This window comes from Porites lutea, chromosome 2 (assembly GCF_958299795.1).
Source record: "Porites lutea chromosome 2, jaPorLute2.1, whole genome shotgun sequence".
In the NCBI taxonomy this organism is placed as follows: Eukaryota; Metazoa; Cnidaria; class Anthozoa; order Scleractinia; family Poritidae; genus Porites; species Porites lutea.
The window spans coordinates 38,208,516-38,228,861 of record NC_133202.1 but is presented as its reverse complement, the minus strand read 5'-3'; the positions used below and the strand labels follow the sequence as shown (position 1 = coordinate 38,228,861).

Sequence of the window (20,346 nt, the reverse complement as noted above, 5' to 3'; positions counted from 1 at the left end):
TAAAGTAAGACTACTCAAATCAAGTTATTTATAAAGTCTTTTTTCCATTAACCTCTTAGGTTGATTCGCCATAAACTGAAAAAGATTCAAGTAGGTTAACTCTAAACAGTTCACCGTTACCCCTGTGTTCGACCACCTATGTAAACGACCACAAAACACCATAATTTTCGTGTTTAAACGTCTGTACTTGGTGCCTCTTGTAAACGACCGCGACAGTTCCATTGCTTTTTATCGCTAGTAACCACTTGTCGAGAGATCCGATCTACGTTTTCGCAGGTGATGTTACTATCACTACCTAGAGTAAGTTACAGAATGATACTGCACGTTTGTAACTTCCAAAATATTGTATTCGATAAATTGTCTTTGAAGTGTTCGGTACCTATTCCTTGAAGAGACCCTTCAGTGAAGGTTTGCGCTTTGGTTGGTCGCTTACGGAGGTTTCGACTGTATTTGGATTTCCTTAATCTTTGCTTCTTGCTGAGTGGACATGCTTTGTAAAAAGAGGAGGCATCATCTAAATATCCGAGTTTCCTAGGGCTACTCAAGATGCGCAGAACGGAAGCCCCGAATCGCCGGAGTAAGCTCTCCATTTGTAGCAAGCGAAGCGAGCCGCGAAGCCGCGCGTGAATTTTCGCCACTCCTCTAACTGTGGCAAAATGGAGAGCTTGCCCACAGGCTGGCAGAACGGACGGCGCTATCTGCTTGGAAATATTCCTCTATTTTATGTTTTAGAGTTATTGGGAAGCATTTTCCTCTTTTTTCTAATGGTTTTTACTCAGCCAAGACAACAGTGAAGTACCAACGCTGATAACAGACAACAGTACGGTTTTCACCAGATCGTCCGCAGTCCCCCTTCCATAAAACGACTGTCCCGCTAAAACTGCTGACGCAACAAGCGAGAAACCACCGCAAAAGGTAATACCACATACAATGATTTGCATGATGTCGCCTGGACTGCATTTGAAATTGCCTCCGTCAAAAATCTGGCAGAGTAGGAAAGTTAACAAGACGACAGAAAAGCAAGCTAGGAGTAAAACCGTTAGTCCCCACACTGGATTAATCATAATGCCGATCACCAGCCAACAAAAATGATGAGATGTAAAGATTAAACAAAATGTTAATATAAACACTCTTTTCGAAAGGCGTTTTTTTAGGCAAGTTAGTATCACACCTTCCAAAATAAGGATCCCAATATATATGTAAACATCAATTGGGGCATTTCCTGATACAGAAAATTTGAATATAAAGACTAATATTATAAGTTCTACACAAAGCAATAAACAACATACGCAAACTACTGCCCTTATCAGGGCAGGCTCCGAAATATTTTCTCCCGGGCCCAGCGAAGTGGGAGCCTGGGACTCACGGAGTTCCATAGCACTTTGGGGACTTTGGGATCTCTGTTCTATCACACCTAAAATAATTTCCGCTAAATAAGGACCAGCCCAGAAAGAAAAAATAAATGCACACCATAAAATTGCTCTTATGTACGAACTTCGAGGTCCTGTAGCCATTATATCTGTTTCATGTCCCTCTATAACGCATTCTGCTGTGTTAAGTCTTGGATCCCGTACTCCTGGACGCACGGCCAGATCTTGAAGCTGTGATAAAGAAATATGTTTAATGCGATCAGTATTCGCATAATACGATAGAGACCGAACTAGTTGAACAAACACGTTTTATTATCAACACATATTACAACTTTTTTTTACCAGTTAATGCAACAATAAAATATTCAACAACCAGTTTAAAATTGGAGAACAATTTATGGTCAGTCTAGACCTTAGTGGTTTCTCTAGCAACACTGATACTTTGCAAAAAACACCCTTATTTTCATTTTAATGACTGAACAAGGTGATTCATAGATTTTGTTATCATTTTGTAATAAGGGAGTTATACGACTCTTTTCTTAAATTTTAAAAAAAGTGTCAAAACTTGTTAGACTCACTTCTGACGTGCGATATAAAATCTACATCTCTGCCTTTGTAAAACTTTTACAAGTCTAGACTGGATTTTATAAATTCTTGCTCCAACAATAATTCCTCGTGGTGTTGGTCCTAAAATGTTAGAATTTCGCGTAAGAGTATGGGTTCTTTATGACTTTGATTAATTCTCTTTTAATTGTATAATCTCGGTTTCTCTGTAACTCCAGTAATTAGTGTAAGCTATGTAACAATTATTCCTCGACCCCAAATGGGCTCTGAGTCAATAGCCCATGAGGCCGAAGGCCGAATGGGCTATTGACTCAGAGGCCATAAGGGCGAGAGGAATAATTGTTTTAGTAAAATCCAACTAGTTGTTTAAAAATATCGAGAATAAAAAAATTTATCTACTTAAAGCTAGACTTTAATCCTTTTTTGCTGCCAAAAAGCCCGCGCTTTTCGCTACTAGTGGGCTATAACATATAGCGTAGTAGTAGCTCAACCAATCAGAACGCAGCATTGATAATAGACCACTAGTTGGATTTTACCAAAACGGAATAGTAGGCATACAGTTGCTTACCGCAGAGAGAACACCTTTCATGAGGTCTTTCTGCTCCTTTGGCGACGAAATATTTCCACAGAAGTAGGGGATGCAGATTTTCAGCTCCTGTGTGCGTGGAGTAACAAGAACTGAGCCAAGCGACAAGAGTTGGAGGACTTGAGGAGGAATAGCAACATATAAACAGTTTAAACTCCAAGTGTAATTTGCCACAGATGTTTCATTGTGTGTGATGAACTCTACTTTGATGACAAGTGATTTTGGCGTCATTGCTGGATACAGCGCAGATTCAATGTTGAAACTGTTGTCCTCTGATGCTAGGGATTTATAAATGTCAGCATAGCTGTCAATACAAGAAGTAAACTTGGGGCAATGCCTCTTCGCAATTACTTTGGTGTGTCGAGCAAAACCAATGAACACAGCTTGAAGGAAAAGAAGGCAGATTGACCGCATGGTAAGCACTTATAAATGGCCTACAGTTACCCCTATAAAGAAACGACAATTGAATAGTTTTAGATGACTGCAGTACGTTCAGTTGTATTCAGTAAAGAGAAACTGGGGATGAAAGCTGTTTTGTTTATTGGTTTGGTTGTTTTGTTGGAATACGAGATTTGCCTCCCTTTTGTATGGACAAATTTCAGTGATACTAGCAAGGGCTTTGTTGTCGGTGAGCGAGAAGGAAAGAGTGAAGCTGCAAAGACAATGAAAACTCCGGTATGAAACCGTGCTTACACCTAGCAAGAAGTCCTCTCCCAGGGGGACGGGGCAGCCTACTCCTACGTTACTCCTCAAAATTTTATACGGGGAAACTCTGCCCCGAGATCCAATTCTTCCCCCTTTATATACCATTTTTGACAGATTAGGATCCTACGGTGGCCCACAACTGTCACGGCAAAACCAAAAACCTCGCGACAAAACCAAAATACCTGACGGCAAAACCGAAAACCTCACGGCAAAACCGAAAATCTCACGGCAAAACCAAAATCCTCACGGCAAAGGCAAAGACCTCACGGCAAAACCAAATACTTCACAGCAAAAATCAAATACCTCACGGCAAAAGCAAATACTCACGGCAAAAGAAAAGCTATTTTGCTTTTGCTGTGAAGTATTTGGTTTTGCCATGAGGTATTTTGTTTTTGCCGTGAGGTTTTTGGTTTTGCCGTCAGGTATTTTGGTTTTGTCGCGAGGTTTTTGGTTTTGCCGTGACACTTGTGTGCCACCATAGGATCCCCTTTTTCTTACCACTGAAAAATAGTGGTGCCTTTTCACAGTACGTTCTAACAGGAAGTCTTCTTGTCATGCTACATGTAGCATTTATTATATTAAAAGAGGGTCTCAGTGGGATTATAACCGTCAGCCGTCAAAAGGCCTAAAATTTAACGTCAACCGTCAAAAATGCAAATTGATATTAACCATAAAAAAGTTTCATGGTATTTCAAATCTTGCTTTTCTTTCAGTTTTATGTATTTCAGCTGATCTTCATGGACGTCTCGCTCCTGAAGAATCTCCAAACTAGAAAACCAGTTCCTATGTGCTCAGAAACCGCCTCCTTCTGGACATTACAAGACCTTCCCTCGTCAAAATGAATTTTCTTCCTAGTCCTTTTAACCTGAGTATCAGGCCTGCCTTAGGCAGTGAGAGGAGAGGAAATTTTAGATGACGGAGCGAGGGAGTAAGAATATAGCCTCCCACGCAGACGTTCTAAGGGGTTTGAGGGGTGGGCAGGGGACAGAGCGTGACGAACCCCTATTAAAAGAACGTCTGCGTTGAAGGCTAGGGGGAATAGAGACTCAATATACTGACAGAAAGGCTTTTTGTTTCGTTCCGCTCTCTTCCTTTTCACTTCTCTCTTCGTTTCCCACAGAAAAACCGAATACTCAGGTTACAGTCCTTTCCTCCAGTTAAAAAGGCTATCACAGAGAGTCGTCACATTTACATTGAAAAAACAAGTGAGACGATTGAAGCGAGATTGCCTGCTGGGGCCGACATGAACTGACCCCTAACACCACATTGGTGGGTTTAAAAATAAACATTCCCGTAAACAGGTAAATATGAGCTTATTTGACCAGCTCCAGGTAGTGTTAAGAATGATGTATAAATGCTTATCTAGTAATGTTTGATCAATTTAAAATTCTATGACCATAAAGAAGCTTCTTTTCGTCATAACGGACATATTCAGGAACTCAGATTAGCAATAAATATAAAACCAGAAGTAGAGTTTTCACTTCTTCTATAAAATTCCACCGCCTATCTGTGAGAGGAATGTTATTCTAGCAAGTATTGTCAGTTGCGAGAGTGTACTTGCATTATGTGGTTACATAAAGCTTTACTAGACCATACTTACAGAAAATCGAAGTTTCACTGAAATTCCACCCGCTCAAGCAGAGGATCGTGAATCGCTTGACTGTTTTGTTTCAAAAAAATTGCGTACGACGTATTTGGTTCCGATCCAAATACGGTGATCACCCAATCAAGCTGTTTTGCGGTCATTTTGGGCAGTCTTAGACCAAATACTACCCCTGTCTGTGCTGGTTAATCATGATGTAGAGGTTGGAGTATTTTCTAAATTTAAGAAAGGTAAGCTGAACTGTAGAACGTAACCTATAAAACATCTTTTATTACAGCGGTCTTGCCCAAGCGAGTGAAGTTATAAGTTAATTATAGGTAAAAGCGGTACAGTATATGTCCCCATACATGAAGTACCTACCGCGATTATATAAGACACATACACCATGCATTCATTATCCCCCAGGGGGGGGTGGGGGGGGGGGTTGGTTTGGCACTTGGGTATTTTTTGGGTGGGTATGTGCCGCCCGGGACTCCAAATTGGCACCCCGTTCTAAAAAAAGAATTCCCCTAAAATTGATACCCCGTTCTAGAAATGGGCCAATTTTTTATACGCCGTTCTAGAATTCTCCCAAAAACTGATACCCCGTTCTAGAAATACGCTCGCGCCAAAATACGCCCGCCCTGCACGCTAAAACACAGGGTGCAACAAGGGTACAACAGTTTGCTTGTTAACGCATTGAACTGTGTTTTTAAAAGCAATCTGTCCTTGAATAATTTCAAATGGCTGCTTACAAAACTGGAGCTTTCGTGCGTTCGAAATATTATACCCCGTTCTAGAAAACGCCTCTGAAAAGGATACCCCGTTCTAAATCAGAAGCTTCAAAATCACGACCCCGTTGGGCGGCACATACCCGCATAGGTAATGTATGGGAGTACCCCTACCCGCATCATTATCATCTTCGAGACAAGACACACAGGTCTCATCATGGCCTCATTAAACGTTCTCGTCAAACTCCTTCCCTCCTCACCCTTTCCCCTTGTTTCTTCATTGGCGTTCACCGCTTCCTTTCCGCCTCATGTTTTTATTTCCACCTTCTCGATTTCTTGGGCTATGCTCGCGGTAAGTATCTCGTTTTGCAACCTAGATTTTATAGGTTGCCACGTGATCGACATTCGGATTTTCAAGGTCAGTATTCTCTGTACGTTTTCCTTTTTGTTTGCAGTATATGGTGGCCCACAACTGTCACGGCAAAACCAAAAACCTCACGGCAAAACCAAAAACATCACGGCAAAACCAAAAACCTCACGGCAAAAACAAAATACCTCATGGCAAAACCAAAAACCTCACGGCAAAACCAAATACTTCACAGCAAAAACAAAATAGCTTTGGTTTTGCCGTGGGTATTTACACACTCCCTTTAACTGGTGTCCGTATAAAGCGGGTTGATTTTAGAGAAAATATACGAGTTTTTTGTCGGGACAAACGAAACTGTCCGTATAAAGCAGGTGTCCGTATAAGCGGGTGTCCGTAGAGCCGGGTTCCACTGTAATTATTATCCTTTTTAGGGACTGTGCAATAATTATCAGGAGGGGGGCCCCTAAAACCAGAGGGGTTAGGGTTAGGGTTAGGGTTAGTTAAGTTAAAATAATGGAAAGGAGGGGGGGGGGGGCTCTACATTAGATTTCTCAAGTAAGTTGAGGGGGAGTCTTAATTAAATTTCACAAATTCGATAATGAATAAATAAACATTTTCCAAATAGACAGATGCCACTCCTTTGACTATCCATAATGTCTAAATATTGCATCAACATAAACACATGCTTTAACTTATTTAGAATGTCAACATATGATAGATTGAAACAATCCTTCATGCACAGAAGTCACAAACCACGTTGTGAGCTTTGCCAATAAAACATTTGGCATTTAAGAGGTCCCGCAGACATGCCAGGTCTGTTCTTGATTTAAACAGCGAGAGGGTTTCTAGGTCTACAGTTTCTAGCTGAGGATTGCCACATGCTTCTGTTTCATAGTTGTCATCAATGGGTTCACCTCCCAAAGACCGAAAAATTATACAGGTTCGGGTCCTACGGCTTTCTGAGGCAGCAATCCTCTTCTTCTCCCTTTTTTCTTCTCTTCCTTCTTTTTTCTTGATTTGGATGCTTTAGATTTGGCACCAATAGGAAATGTCGCTTTATGTTTAGCCATCACCCTATCCAGGTCTTCTACAAGATGCAGAACGTTTAAACCGACTTGAGACGCAGTGGAATGCGTTGCAGTACGGTGAATAAAGGTACGGGTTAGAGAGGGGGGGGGGGGCACATCATAATTTTGAGAGAACGTGAGGGGGGGTCAGAGCTAATCTTGACGCTGCTGGAGGGGGGACCTATCTAATTTTTCCTTTGGTGAAGCTCATTTTAGAACCCCCCCTTCCTGATAATTATTGCACAGTCCCTTACATGTGGGGATGTATGGGTCGTCCCAATGACTCCCACCCCTAAACAATATACAGTATTACATTAATTACATAAAATAACTAAAAGAGCTCTTGTTAATTTCACAAAGTAAGTGTTCGATTCGAATAAAGTGGATAAGTATTAGAGAAACCAATTGCTTTATCCACTGGAAACCGGCGTAAACCATTCCCTAGCTTAAGCATTTCCTTCTGATGGATCCTGTGAATGGCACATTCCCTGGCTTCGGTTTTTCTCCAATCTCATTGAGCGGCTCTAGCTGTGGGGTAGCAGCAGTCAGATCTTGTTCAGTTCTCGCACTATGTCCGCGGTTTCTTATTTCCGCATGCGGGCTTTTCAGTTTTTCTGTTTCATATGCCTATTTTGTCCTATGCTGTTTAGTCTTCGTGCTTCCTAGTTTATTCCTGCAGAGTCAGTGCATGAATTTGATTTACTAGCATGCTGCTATTCCCGTTGGGTTTTTTAAGGTACGTGTTATTATAAGTTGCTGCATTCTCATGTCTGAGCTATTGTTTGGCTTATGCTTTCGTTGTTGTTTTTAGCAAAACCCACAGGTTTTTTGTTCTAAATAAATGTGTTTTGTGGCTCCAGAGCAGAAGTTGTTTTACGGCCAATTTTTGTCACCTGACTCTGTTGAGCGTGTGTTAGAACCAAGGGCTTAATTTCGCTAAAATTTTCACTCCCTGGTCTCGTTTACACTGAGTTTTTTGGCTCCAGCGCAGAAGTTGTTCTACGGCAAATTTTGTTACCTGATTCTGTCGAGGGTGTGTTAGAACCAGGGGCTTAATTTCGCTGAAAGTTTCACGCCCTGGTCTTGTTTACACTGTGCTTTGTGACCCCAAAGCAGAAGTTGTTTTACGGCAATTTTTGTTACCTGATTCTGTTGAGCGTGTGTTAGAACCAGGGGCTTAATTTCTATAAAGTTTATTACGCCCAGGTCTTGTTTACAATTTATTTTGGGAATTGTGGCTCCTGCAGAAGTCTTTTCCACGGGAATTTTTGTTACCTGTCTCTGTCGAGCGTTTTATTTAGTTATGGGGACTCATTTGTGCTAGATTTATTGCTCCCTGGTCTTGTTAATATGTTTTGTGGCTCCAGAACAGAAGTTGTTTCGCGGCAATTTTGTTTCCTGACTCTGTCGAGCTTTTTCTTTAGTCTGGGTATTAAGGCTGGAGGTTTTGAGTTTGGGTGTGTGGGGCGTTGTCTTCCTGTTGGTACAAGTGCGATATCTCGGAAAGTATTATTCGTACGTTGGCCGCCAGATTTCTCCATCACTTAGCATAGGAGTGCGGGCAAGATTGATGTAAATAGGATACTATTTACAGCGGTTTTGCCTAAGCGACTACATAAGACACATACACCATGCATTCATTATCATCTTGGAGACAAGACACACAGGTTGTTGTTATGGCCAGGCACCTCGCCTTGCCCGCTCTCCACTTCATGGCACCTCTTTTGGATGGTTTGTTTTTCTCTCTTCCCACCCCATCCCAGCCCATAATATCTCGGACCTGTATCCGACACTCGGAAGAGGCCGCCAGATTTCTCTTTTACTTAGCATAGGAGCGCGGGCAAGATTGATGTAAATATACTCAATTAAGATATTTATGCTCCATGTTCCTTTAGAGATCCAAACTTTGAGTTCTACTTGTAAAGGATGCACCCTTGAAACATCCTCCACTTGTGCTTGGTAACAAAGTTTGTACAGATATTTCGTTAACATCAATGTTAAGATCATGATGTAAGTGCATGAGGGCAAGTTCTCACAACCGGTCATCTGAGATATGACTTGATTCGTCCCAATCCGCAGAGAATGAACGCTCAGCTTCGGCAGCACTAACAGGAAGGGTATAACCAATTATAAGCCGGCAAAACTTGTAATTTGGGATACATACAGTTCAGAGGCAAAATGCCACGCGCGTTTCATGAAAAAAACCAGTCAGTTAAAAAGTGATATACGATCCTGTCGATATACGAATTTCATTCTCAAACAAGCGTCAGGTCTGATAAGGGGGTCAGGACCCTCCGGACCCCGCAAAACTTACTCAGTTGGCAAAGGTCCAGGCAAGTCATCCTCTGACAAATTATTAACTAAGACGAGCAAGAAGTGGCCCCGGACACGACAAAAAGACAAGCCCGGCCGGGAAACCAGGTTTATTTTTCCAGCTCTGATTTAGTGATGTTTTACTTTAGTAAGCCTTTATACTTACAAGCCACCGAGAAAACTATTCTTCTCAGTACAAATTAAACTAGAGACTACCTTAGGAATGTTTCGACCACAGACTCATAGAAAATAAAGGCAACTCCTTCATGCCGTTCCATTCTCCCCAGGCCGCAGTCTCGGCTTTTGAGCCGGGAACAATGTAGTCTCCTTCGCTGTCGCTCGGGCCAGAGCCACGCAATGCTCCCTGGGAATACGCGACTGTCGAGATTGGGGTGGGTCATCACTAGTAAAATTCAGACGTAATAAAGAGTATGGATTTCACTAATTGAAGTATATGAAAGGTGAGGGAAATCTGCGATTGCGGTATAGCTGGTAGTAGGTACTCGTTACTAGCTATGTAAGAGAGGTATCATTTTGTCAATAAAAGGTATACAAACCGGGTACCTTGTTTGTCAAAAATGGTATATAAAACAGTAAGGGGTTAGACTTTGGGGCGGAGCCCCCCCGTATAAAACCTTTTTTGACTAAACCTGGATCTCCGCCTGACAAACTAATAAAGACAATATTAGAAAAAATGCTGAAAATTTTTAAGCTTAAGTCCAAAATTTACCCTTTAAACAGGTTCATAAGCCATGTTAAAATAATTGCCCGTTCTTATTCAGATCTATACATTGATCAAATAGAAACAAGCTTTGTTGCACTAAGTTATTGTTTCGTAAATAAGACAGGTTATTGAAGTAAGACTACTCAAATCAAGTTATTCAACAAGTCTTTTTTCCATCAACTTGTTAGGTTGAATGCGCCATAAACTGAAAAAGATTCAAGTAGGTTAACTCTAAACAGTTTGCCGTTACCCCTGTGTTCGACCACCTATGTAAACGACCACAAAACACCAAAATTTTCGTGTTTAAAGCGTTATACTTGGTGTCTCTTGTAAACGACCGGGACAGATCCATTGCTTTTTATCGCTAGTAACCACTTGTCAAGAGATCCGATCTATGTTTTCGCGGTTGATGTTACTATCACTAACTAGAGTAAGTGACGGAATGATACTGCACGGATTGTAACTTCCAAAATATTGTATTCGAAAAATTGTCTTTGAAGTGTTCGGAAACCTATTCCTTGAAGAGACCCTTCAGTGAAGGTTTGCGCTTTGGTTGGTCGCTTACGGAGGTTTCGACTGTTTTTGGATGTCATTAATCTTTGCTTCTTGCTGAGTGGACATGCTTTGTAAAAAGAGGAGGCATCATCTAAATATCCGAGTTTCCTAGGGCTACTCAAGATGCGCAGAACGGAAGCCCCGAATCCAGTATAAGCTCCCCATTTATAGCAAGCGAAGCGAGCCGCGAAGCCGCGCGTGAATTTTCGCGACTCATCCAATAGCAAATGGAGAGCTTGCTAGCAGGCTGGCAGAACGGACGGCGCTATCTGCTTGGAAATATTCCTCTATTTTATGTTTTAGAGTTATTGAGCAGCATTTTCCTCTTTTTTCTAACGTTTTTTACTCAGCCAAGACAACAGTGAAGTACCAAGGCTGATAACAGACAACAATACAGTTTTCACCAGATCGTCCGCAGTCCCCGTTCCATAAAACGACTGTCCCGCTAAAACTGCTGACGCAACAAGGGAGAGACCACCGCAAAAGGTAATACCACATACAATGATTTGCATGATGTCATCTCGACTGCATTTGAAATTGCCTCCCTCAAAAATCTGGCAGAGCAGGAAAGTTAACAATATGACAGAAAAGCAAGCTAGGAGTAAAACCGTTAGTCCCCACACTGGATTAATCATAATGCCGATCACCAGCCAACAAAAATGATGGGATGTAAAGATTAAACAAAATGTTGATATAAAGACTCTTTTCGAAGGGCATTTTTTTAGGCAAGTTAATACCACACCTTCCAAAATAAGGATCCCAATATATATGTAAACATCAATTGGGGCATTTCCTGATTCAGAAAATTTGAATATAAAGCCTAATATTATAATTTCTACACAAAGCAATAAACGACATACCCAATCTATTGCCCTTATCAGGGGCTCCGAAATATTTTCTTCCGGGCCCGGGGAAGTGGGAGCCTGGGGATCAAGGAGTTCTATAGCAACTTCAACTTGCCCCGTCCCGGCGGATGAGGTTGCAGTTGGACTTTGGTTACCTTGGGATCTCTGTTCTATCACACCTAAAATAATTTCCGCTAAATAAGGACCAGCCCAGAATGAAAAAATAAAAGCGCACCATAAAATTGCTCTTATGTACGAACTCTGTCCAGTAGCCATTATGTCTGTTTTATGTCCCTCTATAACGCAATCTACTGTGTTAAGTCTTGGATCCCGTACTCCTGGATTCACGGCCAGATCTTGAAGCTGTGAAAAAGAAATATGTTTAATATGATCAATATTTGTATAATACGATAGAGACCCAACTGGTTGAACAAACACACAACACATATTGCCACTTTTTTTACCAGTTAATGCAACAATAAAATATTCAACACCCAGTTTAAAATTGGAGAACAATTTATGGTCAGTCTAGACCTTAGTGGTTTTTATAGCAACACTGATACTCCGCAGAAAACACCCTTATTTTCATTTTAATGACTGAAAAAGGTGATTCATAGATTTGGTTAACATTTTGTAATAAAGTAGTTACGCGACTTTTTTCTTAAATTGAAAAAAAGAAGTGTAAAAACTTGTTTGACACTTCCGAAATGCGACATAAAATCTACATCTCTGCCTTTTTAAAACTTTCACAAGACTGGATTTGATAAATTCTTGCTCCAACAATAATTCCTCTTGGTGTTGGCTCCTAAAGTGTAAGAATTTTGTGTAAGAGTATGGATTCTTTATGACTCTGATTAATCCTCTTTTAATTGTATAATCTCGGTTTCTCTGTAACTCCTGTAATTAGTGTAAACTATTACAGAATAGTAGACATACAGTTGCGTACCGCAGAGAGAACACCTGTCATGAGGTCTTTCTTCTCCTTGGTCGATGCAATATTTCTACAGAAATCGGGGATGCAGATTTTCAGCTCTTGTGTGCGTGGTGTAACAAGAACGGAGCCAAGCGACAAGAGCTGGAGGACTTGAGGAGGAATAGCAACATATAAACAGTTTAAACTCCAAGTGTAATTTGCCACTGATGTTTCATTGTTTGTAATGAACTCTACTTTAACTACAAGTGATGATGGTGTCATTGCTGGATACAGCGCAGATTCAATTTTGAAACTGTTCTCCTCTGATGCTAGGGATTTATAAATGTCAGCATAGCTGTCAATACAAGAAGTAAACTTGGGGCAATGCCTCTTCGCAGTTACTTTGGTGTGTCGAGCAAAACCAATGAACACAGCTTGAAGGAAAAGAAGGCAGATTGACCGCATGGTAAGCACTTATAAATGGCCTACAGTTACCCCTATAAAGAAACGACAATCGAATGGTTTTAGATGACTGTAGTACGTTTAGTTGTATTCAGTAAAGAAAAACTGGGGATGAAAGCTGTTATTGGTTTGGTTGCTTTGTTGGAAAACAGGATTTGCCTCCCTTTTGTATGGACAAATTTCAGTGATTCATAAACTGTACCAGCAAGGGCTTTGTTGTCGGGGAGCGAGAAGGAAAGAGTGAAGCTGCGAAGACAATGAAAACTCCGGCATGAAACCCTGCTTACACGTAGCAAGAAGCTCTCTCCCAGGGGACGGGGCAGCCTACTCCTCAAAGTTTTATGCGGGTAAGCTCCGCCCCGAGATCCAACCCCTTACCCCTTTATATACCATTTTTGACAGATTAGGATCCCCTTTGTGACGGGAGGCTTTTCCACTTTGAAACCAATTTAAGGCTCAACGGGAACTCGGTGCTTGACTCACGATAAAACTGGGGAAAACTAGACTCAAATGGCAACTCGCTTGCGGGGAAGAACAGTCACTTCTCTGTAGGACCGGGATCTGATCACTAACTGGTACAGCAGTGGATAAAACAGAACTAAACTAGGTTCCAACAGCATTTATTCTTCAGCGGATCAAACAGCAATAACTCGGCTAGGACACGGCGAAATAATCGGCAATCAGTAAAAACTAACTTACTTATATATGATTTTTACAACCATTGAAGACAAAAGAATACAATAGAAATATAAAAAAAATCACATAGAGTTAAATGAAAACTAAATACAAATTCTATTTTTACCCTGAAATCTTTTGTTACTGTTGCTATTTTAGAATGTAAAAGTACTGAGACAAACACCTAGCTTGGTCAGCAAAACAGCGTTTATATACAAAATGTTACAATATGAATTAAATTGCAAGTTCAGCTATCGGCTGTTTAAACAGAAGAAGCGTAGACCGTGAACTGGAAGTTTTCACCTTAAACAAAAACCGATCTAATTTTAAAATTGCAAGACCGCAAAACCTTTCATATTCAAAATTCGGTTATTCAGACTTCTCTTTAACGAACAACTTAATGAAATAGATTTTCGCAAATAAATATAACTTAAGTTGCAGTTAAAACGAGATGCACCTGCACGAAAGGCGTTTCTATGAATAAATGTCGCCCGGTAGTAAAATCACGAAAAATAGACTAAAGTCAAATAAACCATTATTAAGAAATTAAATATTCTTTCAAGAGTCGACATTGACGTAAAATGTATATAATTGAAAAGAGAACGAGCAATTAGTTTTGTTTGTTAAAATAAGGAACACTGTTGGCTTTTCTATGATTATTACCTAGCGAACACAAAGCAAATGAAACAAAGGATAATAAAAATGGGACGAGCCTTTTTGCGGAGCTAAAACTTATTTATGCAAATTCAGTATGAATTACTGAAAACAACATCAAAGCGAACATTTGAAAGCTATATACGAAATTCGAGGCAAATAAAGAATTCATGGAAAATCTCTCCTTACACCTTTTTCCTATCACTGAAAAATAATGGTGCCTTTTCACAGTACGTTCTAACAGGGAGTCTTCTTGTCATGCTACATGTAGTATTTACTATATTAAAAGAGGGTCTCAGTGGGATTATAACCGTCAGCCGTCAAACGGCCTAAAACTTAACCCCAAGCGTCAAAAATGCAAATTGATATTAGCCATAAAAAGGTTTCATGGTATTTGAAATCTTGCTTTTCTTCCAGTTTTATGTATTTCAGCTGATCTTCATGGACGTCTCGCTCCTGAAGAATCTCCAAACTAGAAAACCAGTTCCTATGAGCTCAGAAACCGACTTCTTCTGGACATTACAAGACCTTCACTTGTCAAAATGAATTTTCTTCCTAGACCTTTTAACCTGAGTATCAGGCCTACCTTAGGGGTGGGAGGAGAGGAAATTTTAGATGACGGAGCGGCGAAGTGGGAATATAGCCTCCCACGCGGCGGATGTTCTAAGGGGTTCGAGGAGGGGTAGGGGGCAGCAACGCGTGACGAACCCCTGCGTCGGAGGCTAGTGGGAATAGAGAATCAATATTGAGACAGAAAAGCTTTTTGTTTCGTTTCGCTCTCATCCTTTTCAGTTCTCTCTTCATTTCTCACAGAAACACCGAATACTCAGGCTACAGTCCCTTCCTCCAGCTAAAAATGCTATCACAGAGAGTCGTCACAGGCACAAGTGAGACGATTGAAGCGAGATTGCCTGCTCGGGCCGACATAAACAGACCACTAACACCACATTGGTGGGTTTAAATATAAACATTCCCGTAAACAGGTAAATATGAGCTTATTTGATCAGCTCCAGGTGGTGTTGAGAATGATATGGAAATGCTTTAACTAGTAATGTTTTATCAATTTAAAATTCTATGACTATAAAGAAGCTTCTTTCGTCATAACGGACATATTCAGGAACTGATTAGCAAGAATCATAAAACCGGAAGTAGAGTTTTCACTTCTTCTGTAAAATTCCACCGCCTATCTGTGAGAGGAATGTTATTCTAGCAAGCATTATTCATAGTTGCGAGAGTGTACTTACATTATGTGGTTACATATAGCTTCACTAGACCATACTTACAGAAAATCGAAGTTTCACTGAAATTCCACCCGCTCAAGCAGAGGATCGTGAATCGCGTGACTGTCTTGTTTCAAAAATTTGCGTCACCAATGACGTATTGGTTCCGATCCAAATACGGTGATCACACAATCAAGCTGTTTACATCTCTGGGAGACTATTCATGATGTAGAGGTAGCGGTTGAAGTATTTTCTAAATTTAAGAAAGGTAAGCTGAACTGTAGAACGTAACCTATGAAACATCTTTTATTATAGATTCCCTGTTTGAGGGTGGACCCAGTTAAAACAGATGTACTCGTCTCGCAGTTGTAAGTTTGGTTTTGGCAGAGCGTGGTGTCCATGATCACCTCAAATTCAGATCAGACCGTTTTTGGTATTGTTAGGTTTTAAGTCTCTGTGTTGCTGGCCTTTTATTTGAGAAAGTGTTGAAGTGAATTTATTATGTCCTACTTCCCTCTTCCTATCATGACAGCTGGGAGTTGCCTTTGTTGTCGAGGATGACCATTTTCTTTTCCTAGTTGGTCTTGGAAGGTTCTCGACAGTGACATATCCCATAATATTATTTTGCATCTTGTAGAGCTCATAATCTTTCCAAACTGCTGTAACGCAGCAAGGAAAATTTAGGGGCCTACAATATATGAATTTGCTTTATCCATAGCTTAATACAAAATTATTCACAGGATATTTTCACGGGCCCTTTGAGGAATTAGCAAAAAGGAGTAAATCATTCAATTTATTCAGTTTCTTAGTGGATTTACAAGGGTTTATGTATTGTATCTTGTGCAAAGTCAAGTTCAGAGTAAGAATAAACTAACTTAATGGCAGCACAATGACCCTGAGTAAGAATTCTGACATCAATTTTGACACTGGATTCTCTGGATGGCTAAAACATGACAGACATATTGATTGACGAAATGGATATTCCACTATTTATAAACTCTCTTGATAATTATTGTTGCTTAAAGCTTCAGTTATTTTTGGTCGAGCTTGTTACAGTTATGAGGATAAACACCTTTCACTTTCAAACACCTCCTATCTTTTAAATGCTTTCTTATGAACCCCTAAAATTAAAAAAAAAATGCCCTGGGCGATCTATTGGATCATTTACGGTCATTTACACATACATGCCAAGTCTCCCAGATATGACACCGCCGATCTCCCGCTCTTCCATACAGGTCACCATATCTCTCAGATAAAATCATCAAAAAGATGATTGCGATTTTTGATAGTATGTTCTTCATGTAAGACTTCATGTAATGTCCTAAGCCATTCCAGGGTTCACACGGTCTTGAAAAGTCCTTGAGTTTTCTTCAACTTTTGAATGTAGTAGCCTGGAAAGAGTTTTTTGATGTTTTTTGGTTGTTCAAAACAGAATATAAAATATTAATCATAGCTCAGAGAATTTAAAGGTTATTTACATAAAGACTGCTCTGTATTTTGTGCATTAATTAACTATCAATTTACGACAAGTGAACTGAAAAATGTAGAGAAGTTGGTGAAGCAAACAGTTAAAGCCTTAAAGTCTTATTAGAATGGACTGGGAATGTGCATTTTTGTACAGTCTGTGAAATTATATTCCTAGTAAGTTGTCCTTGAAAATCTAATGTGGTCCTTGAAAAGTCCTTGAAAAATGGTTGCAATTTTTTGTATGAACCCTGCATTCCCATTGGGGGCTGGATCAATTTGTTGGGAGGGGGGTGGGTTGGTCTGGTGAAAATGAGAGAGTCTCCAGGTTTAAGATCTCCAGAAGTTGGCATCTCCGTTTACAGTACAGACTGTTCCACCATTCCGATTTCATCGGGATTCTCCTGATTTTGCCTGAAAATCCTGAATTCAGACCAACATGTGATCGGGATAGGAAAAATCCCAATTTTGACATCTGTTTTGATTTTTCAAATGAATTCTTATGATATTTATACAAGAACACAATATAACAGAGTATACTAGCTTACTTATAACTGATATGCAGAAAACTTATTTATAAACCAAACAAAATATAAAATTAATTTGAGTACTTGTACATAAAAATAAGCATATAAATTACAATCGATTAGTAAGTATTAGTAATTGATTTAGTCAAAAATTGTCCTCTCAGAACACTAGAAATGGCATTTCAGCGGATCAAGATTTCAAATTTTTGTGGAGGAGCATGCCCCCAGATCTCCTCTGGCGGCTCTCCCCTTCGGTACTTGCCTGAAACCTTGGTTATAAAATTATCCTAATTTTACTTACTTGTACTCAAAAGGTTGGACAGTATGACAGTACCTAAAACCCTGTATCAAATTAAAGTGTATTGAACTGCCTAAAATATTCAAATTATTAATTACTGTGACTGTCTGAATCAACCTCACATTTTTGTTCCTTTAAATGTTTTTGTTGTTTTTAAAAATAATTCTTGTTCTGTAACTTTTCATTGTAATCCAAAAATATTGACAAAACCGTGACAGGTTTTTTTGTTTTACGGCTTAATGACGTTAGAGACAAGAAAAAATCAAATTGGTGAAAACAAAGATTGCTTTGATTTTTATCTTTTAAACGCTGACTTGAGTAATTGCATCAATTAAAATAATTGCCAAAAGATCAGCAGTATAGCCAGTAAATAAGCTGTAATTGGATATAGGGTTAGGTATCTGCAGTTTAACTGGAATGCATGACATCAGTTATACTGCACAGACTAGACCAAGTTCATACGCCCAGAGGAGGTGCACTAGACTCAAGGAGTTGTCGTGCATACGCTGCATGTATCTGCCCACAGGTTTCCCCAGCTACGGCTTAAAAATACAAGTTTGAAACTTTAAATCATTTGTTGTCTGGACGTCCTATAGATTTATTTTGAGTTTCTTGCTCCTCTAGCAACAATGACATTTAAAAAGTATTAAATTCCTATTTTTATTCTTGCTGATTTCTATTGCAATATGCCTCGACCAGATGATAAGGAGGCAAAAGTGCTTCAATGATTTATGTGATTCCTTTAATCTCACATAGGCTATAAACAAGCCTACATATACTAAAATAACTCGACAGTTCTCCTTGAGTCCTTTATTGTTGTTATTATTACTAACAATTCAAACTTGATAAAAAAATTAAGCGAGTTATCCCACACTCAATTAAAGCAACCATACAACTCAATAAATTGCTCTGCACTTGGAAATTCTGGGCTGCAGGTTTGCAGCTGGATTGTAACCGCATTCATGAGCAGGCTGTTTGATTTTTTTATTCATTGTTTCTCCAGCCGAAATAAAAAGTTGATTTAATCTATCTGCAATAGTTTTATCATCATCGCTGTTAAACCGTTACACTCCCCAATTTCTTTGTCTTCCACATCACATTAGTGTCATTTGAATTTTGTGATAATACATGTACATTCTTGGATGAAATTCCTTTCAGCCTTTCTACATGAAGCTCTCAGTTTGAAAGTTTTGTAGCCAGACCATGGCTGAGGCAGCAGGATCGTTTATTTGCGTAGCTAACTTCTGCCAATGATCTCTTGTTTTCATTAATTGAGGCAATATATTATATTATTGATGAATGGAGTTGGCCGTGTTCAGAGTTTAACAGTTTTCAGAGGCACATGTTGATCTAAAATCTGAGTAAACGGGGTATTGTAATAATATACATATAGTTTATCTTCCACATAATCAAAAGTGTCTAGAATGAACCAGGGAACGTTGAAAATGTCCTTGAGGTAGACATCTTTGTTGTAATAGACCAGTCTCCTTCAGTCTCCTGGTTTAACAGCTACTTTTCTCAAAGATGTCAAGTGGTTTGCATTAATACTGGCTGTCTGACGTTCTACCAGTGGTGTGTGGAGTGTCACAAAGTAGCGTACTGGCATAGAACCCTGTTATTTAGTATCTGTGTAAACAACGTACCAGCAGTCATTGAGACATCCTCAACCGTACGTGTGAGCTGCTACCTTGATGACACGAAAAAAACTCTCTCCTTTATGAGGGTTGTCCAATACTCCAACAAATTTATGCATGGCATAATGTATTGAATTGTATTTACAGTACTGTACAAAAGACAAAAAAAAAGAACAAAGCAAAACAATGAGAAATTTAATGATGCCATGCATAAATTTGTTGGAGTATTGGACAAGTATGTCCTTTACAGTAGACTAGGAATCTCATGCTACTGAGGATATAAATTGATGATAACCTAACTACAACAAATCCATGATTGGTGTTTGAGAACTATCTCCTCATTGTTTTCGGCAGTCGACAGATGATTTGTAAACCACTGAACTTTAAAGTTTTCATTCCTGGGCAGGGAACCTTCACCTATGGACTCTGTTAAGGACTTAGGGAGGGGTGATATTTGATCCTATACCACAGGGGGCCCACACAATCTCTTTGTGTATAGCCGATTGTTATTTTATAGTAAATGTACTGGATTTACCATTTGCTTCACCTATAGCGATATATCGCTAACTATGTATATAAATCAATGATAAATAAACGTTGAATTACCTTACCTGTGGTATATAGTCGTCCTTTTGCCTCAAAAGCGGTTTTTTGAGCGATTTTGAATGACTTTGAGTTCGCCGTTGACTGTTCCATATAATAGAAGGACAAGGGAGGAATCCTTGTTTTGAAAGGGTTCCAGCGCCAGAGCGATTTTTCCCCCCAAAAGCGCATCGCTCCGCTTTCAAACTTTGCAGCATAAAAATCAAAAGATTCACGATTCTTCTCGTACCTTCCAATTGAAAATCCATCCAAACGGCCCGGAGCTAGCCCTCGAAGAAAATCGAAATCGCACAATATTCGAGCGACTGGAATGTGTAGCAAGATTCATACGTGCCAGCCACAAACCGCCCCGCTGATTGCCTTTTTTTTTATTGGATGTTGTTAAACGAATGGTTAAATAATAACTGATGAAGAAGACTTGGTAAGCGTTTGTTGTTTAACGACATCCAATCAAAAAGAGGCAATCAGCGGGACGGTTTTTTTTTTC

General features: G+C 39.7%; 2 protein-coding genes across 3 annotated transcripts; both read right to left on the bottom strand.

The window, feature by feature from the left end:
- Positions 1–262: 262 nt before the first annotated feature.
- Positions 263–4,880, bottom strand: LOC140926165 (uncharacterized). Its single transcript, XM_073375951.1, has 3 exons — positions 4,826–4,880; positions 2,503–2,966; positions 263–1,601 (listed from the first exon to the last, which is right to left on the bottom strand). Exons 2-3 carry the CDS (start codon positions 2,932–2,934, stop codon positions 762–764), a joined length of 1,272 nt encoding a protein of 423 aa, XP_073232052.1. The 5' UTR covers positions 2,935–2,966; positions 4,826–4,880; the 3' UTR covers positions 263–761.
- A 5,090-nt stretch (positions 4,881–9,970) lies between these two features.
- Positions 9,971–15,451, bottom strand: LOC140928552 (uncharacterized). Of its 2 annotated transcripts, XM_073378307.1 has the most exons (4): positions 15,397–15,450; positions 12,950–13,030; positions 12,356–12,821; positions 9,971–11,772 (listed from the first exon to the last, which is right to left on the bottom strand). In XM_073378307.1, the coding sequence occupies exons 3-4, from the start codon at positions 12,785–12,787 to the stop codon at positions 10,897–10,899; spliced, it is 1,308 nt and encodes a 435-aa protein (XP_073234408.1). In that variant the 5' UTR covers positions 12,788–12,821; positions 12,950–13,030; positions 15,397–15,450; the 3' UTR covers positions 9,971–10,896. The 2 variants fall into 2 exon arrangements, with proteins under 2 accessions (XP_073234408.1, XP_073234409.1); XM_073378308.1 differs by lacking the exon at positions 12,950–13,030 and having other exon boundaries at positions 12,356–12,819; positions 15,397–15,451.
- Between the last annotated feature and the right edge of the window lie 4,895 nt (positions 15,452–20,346).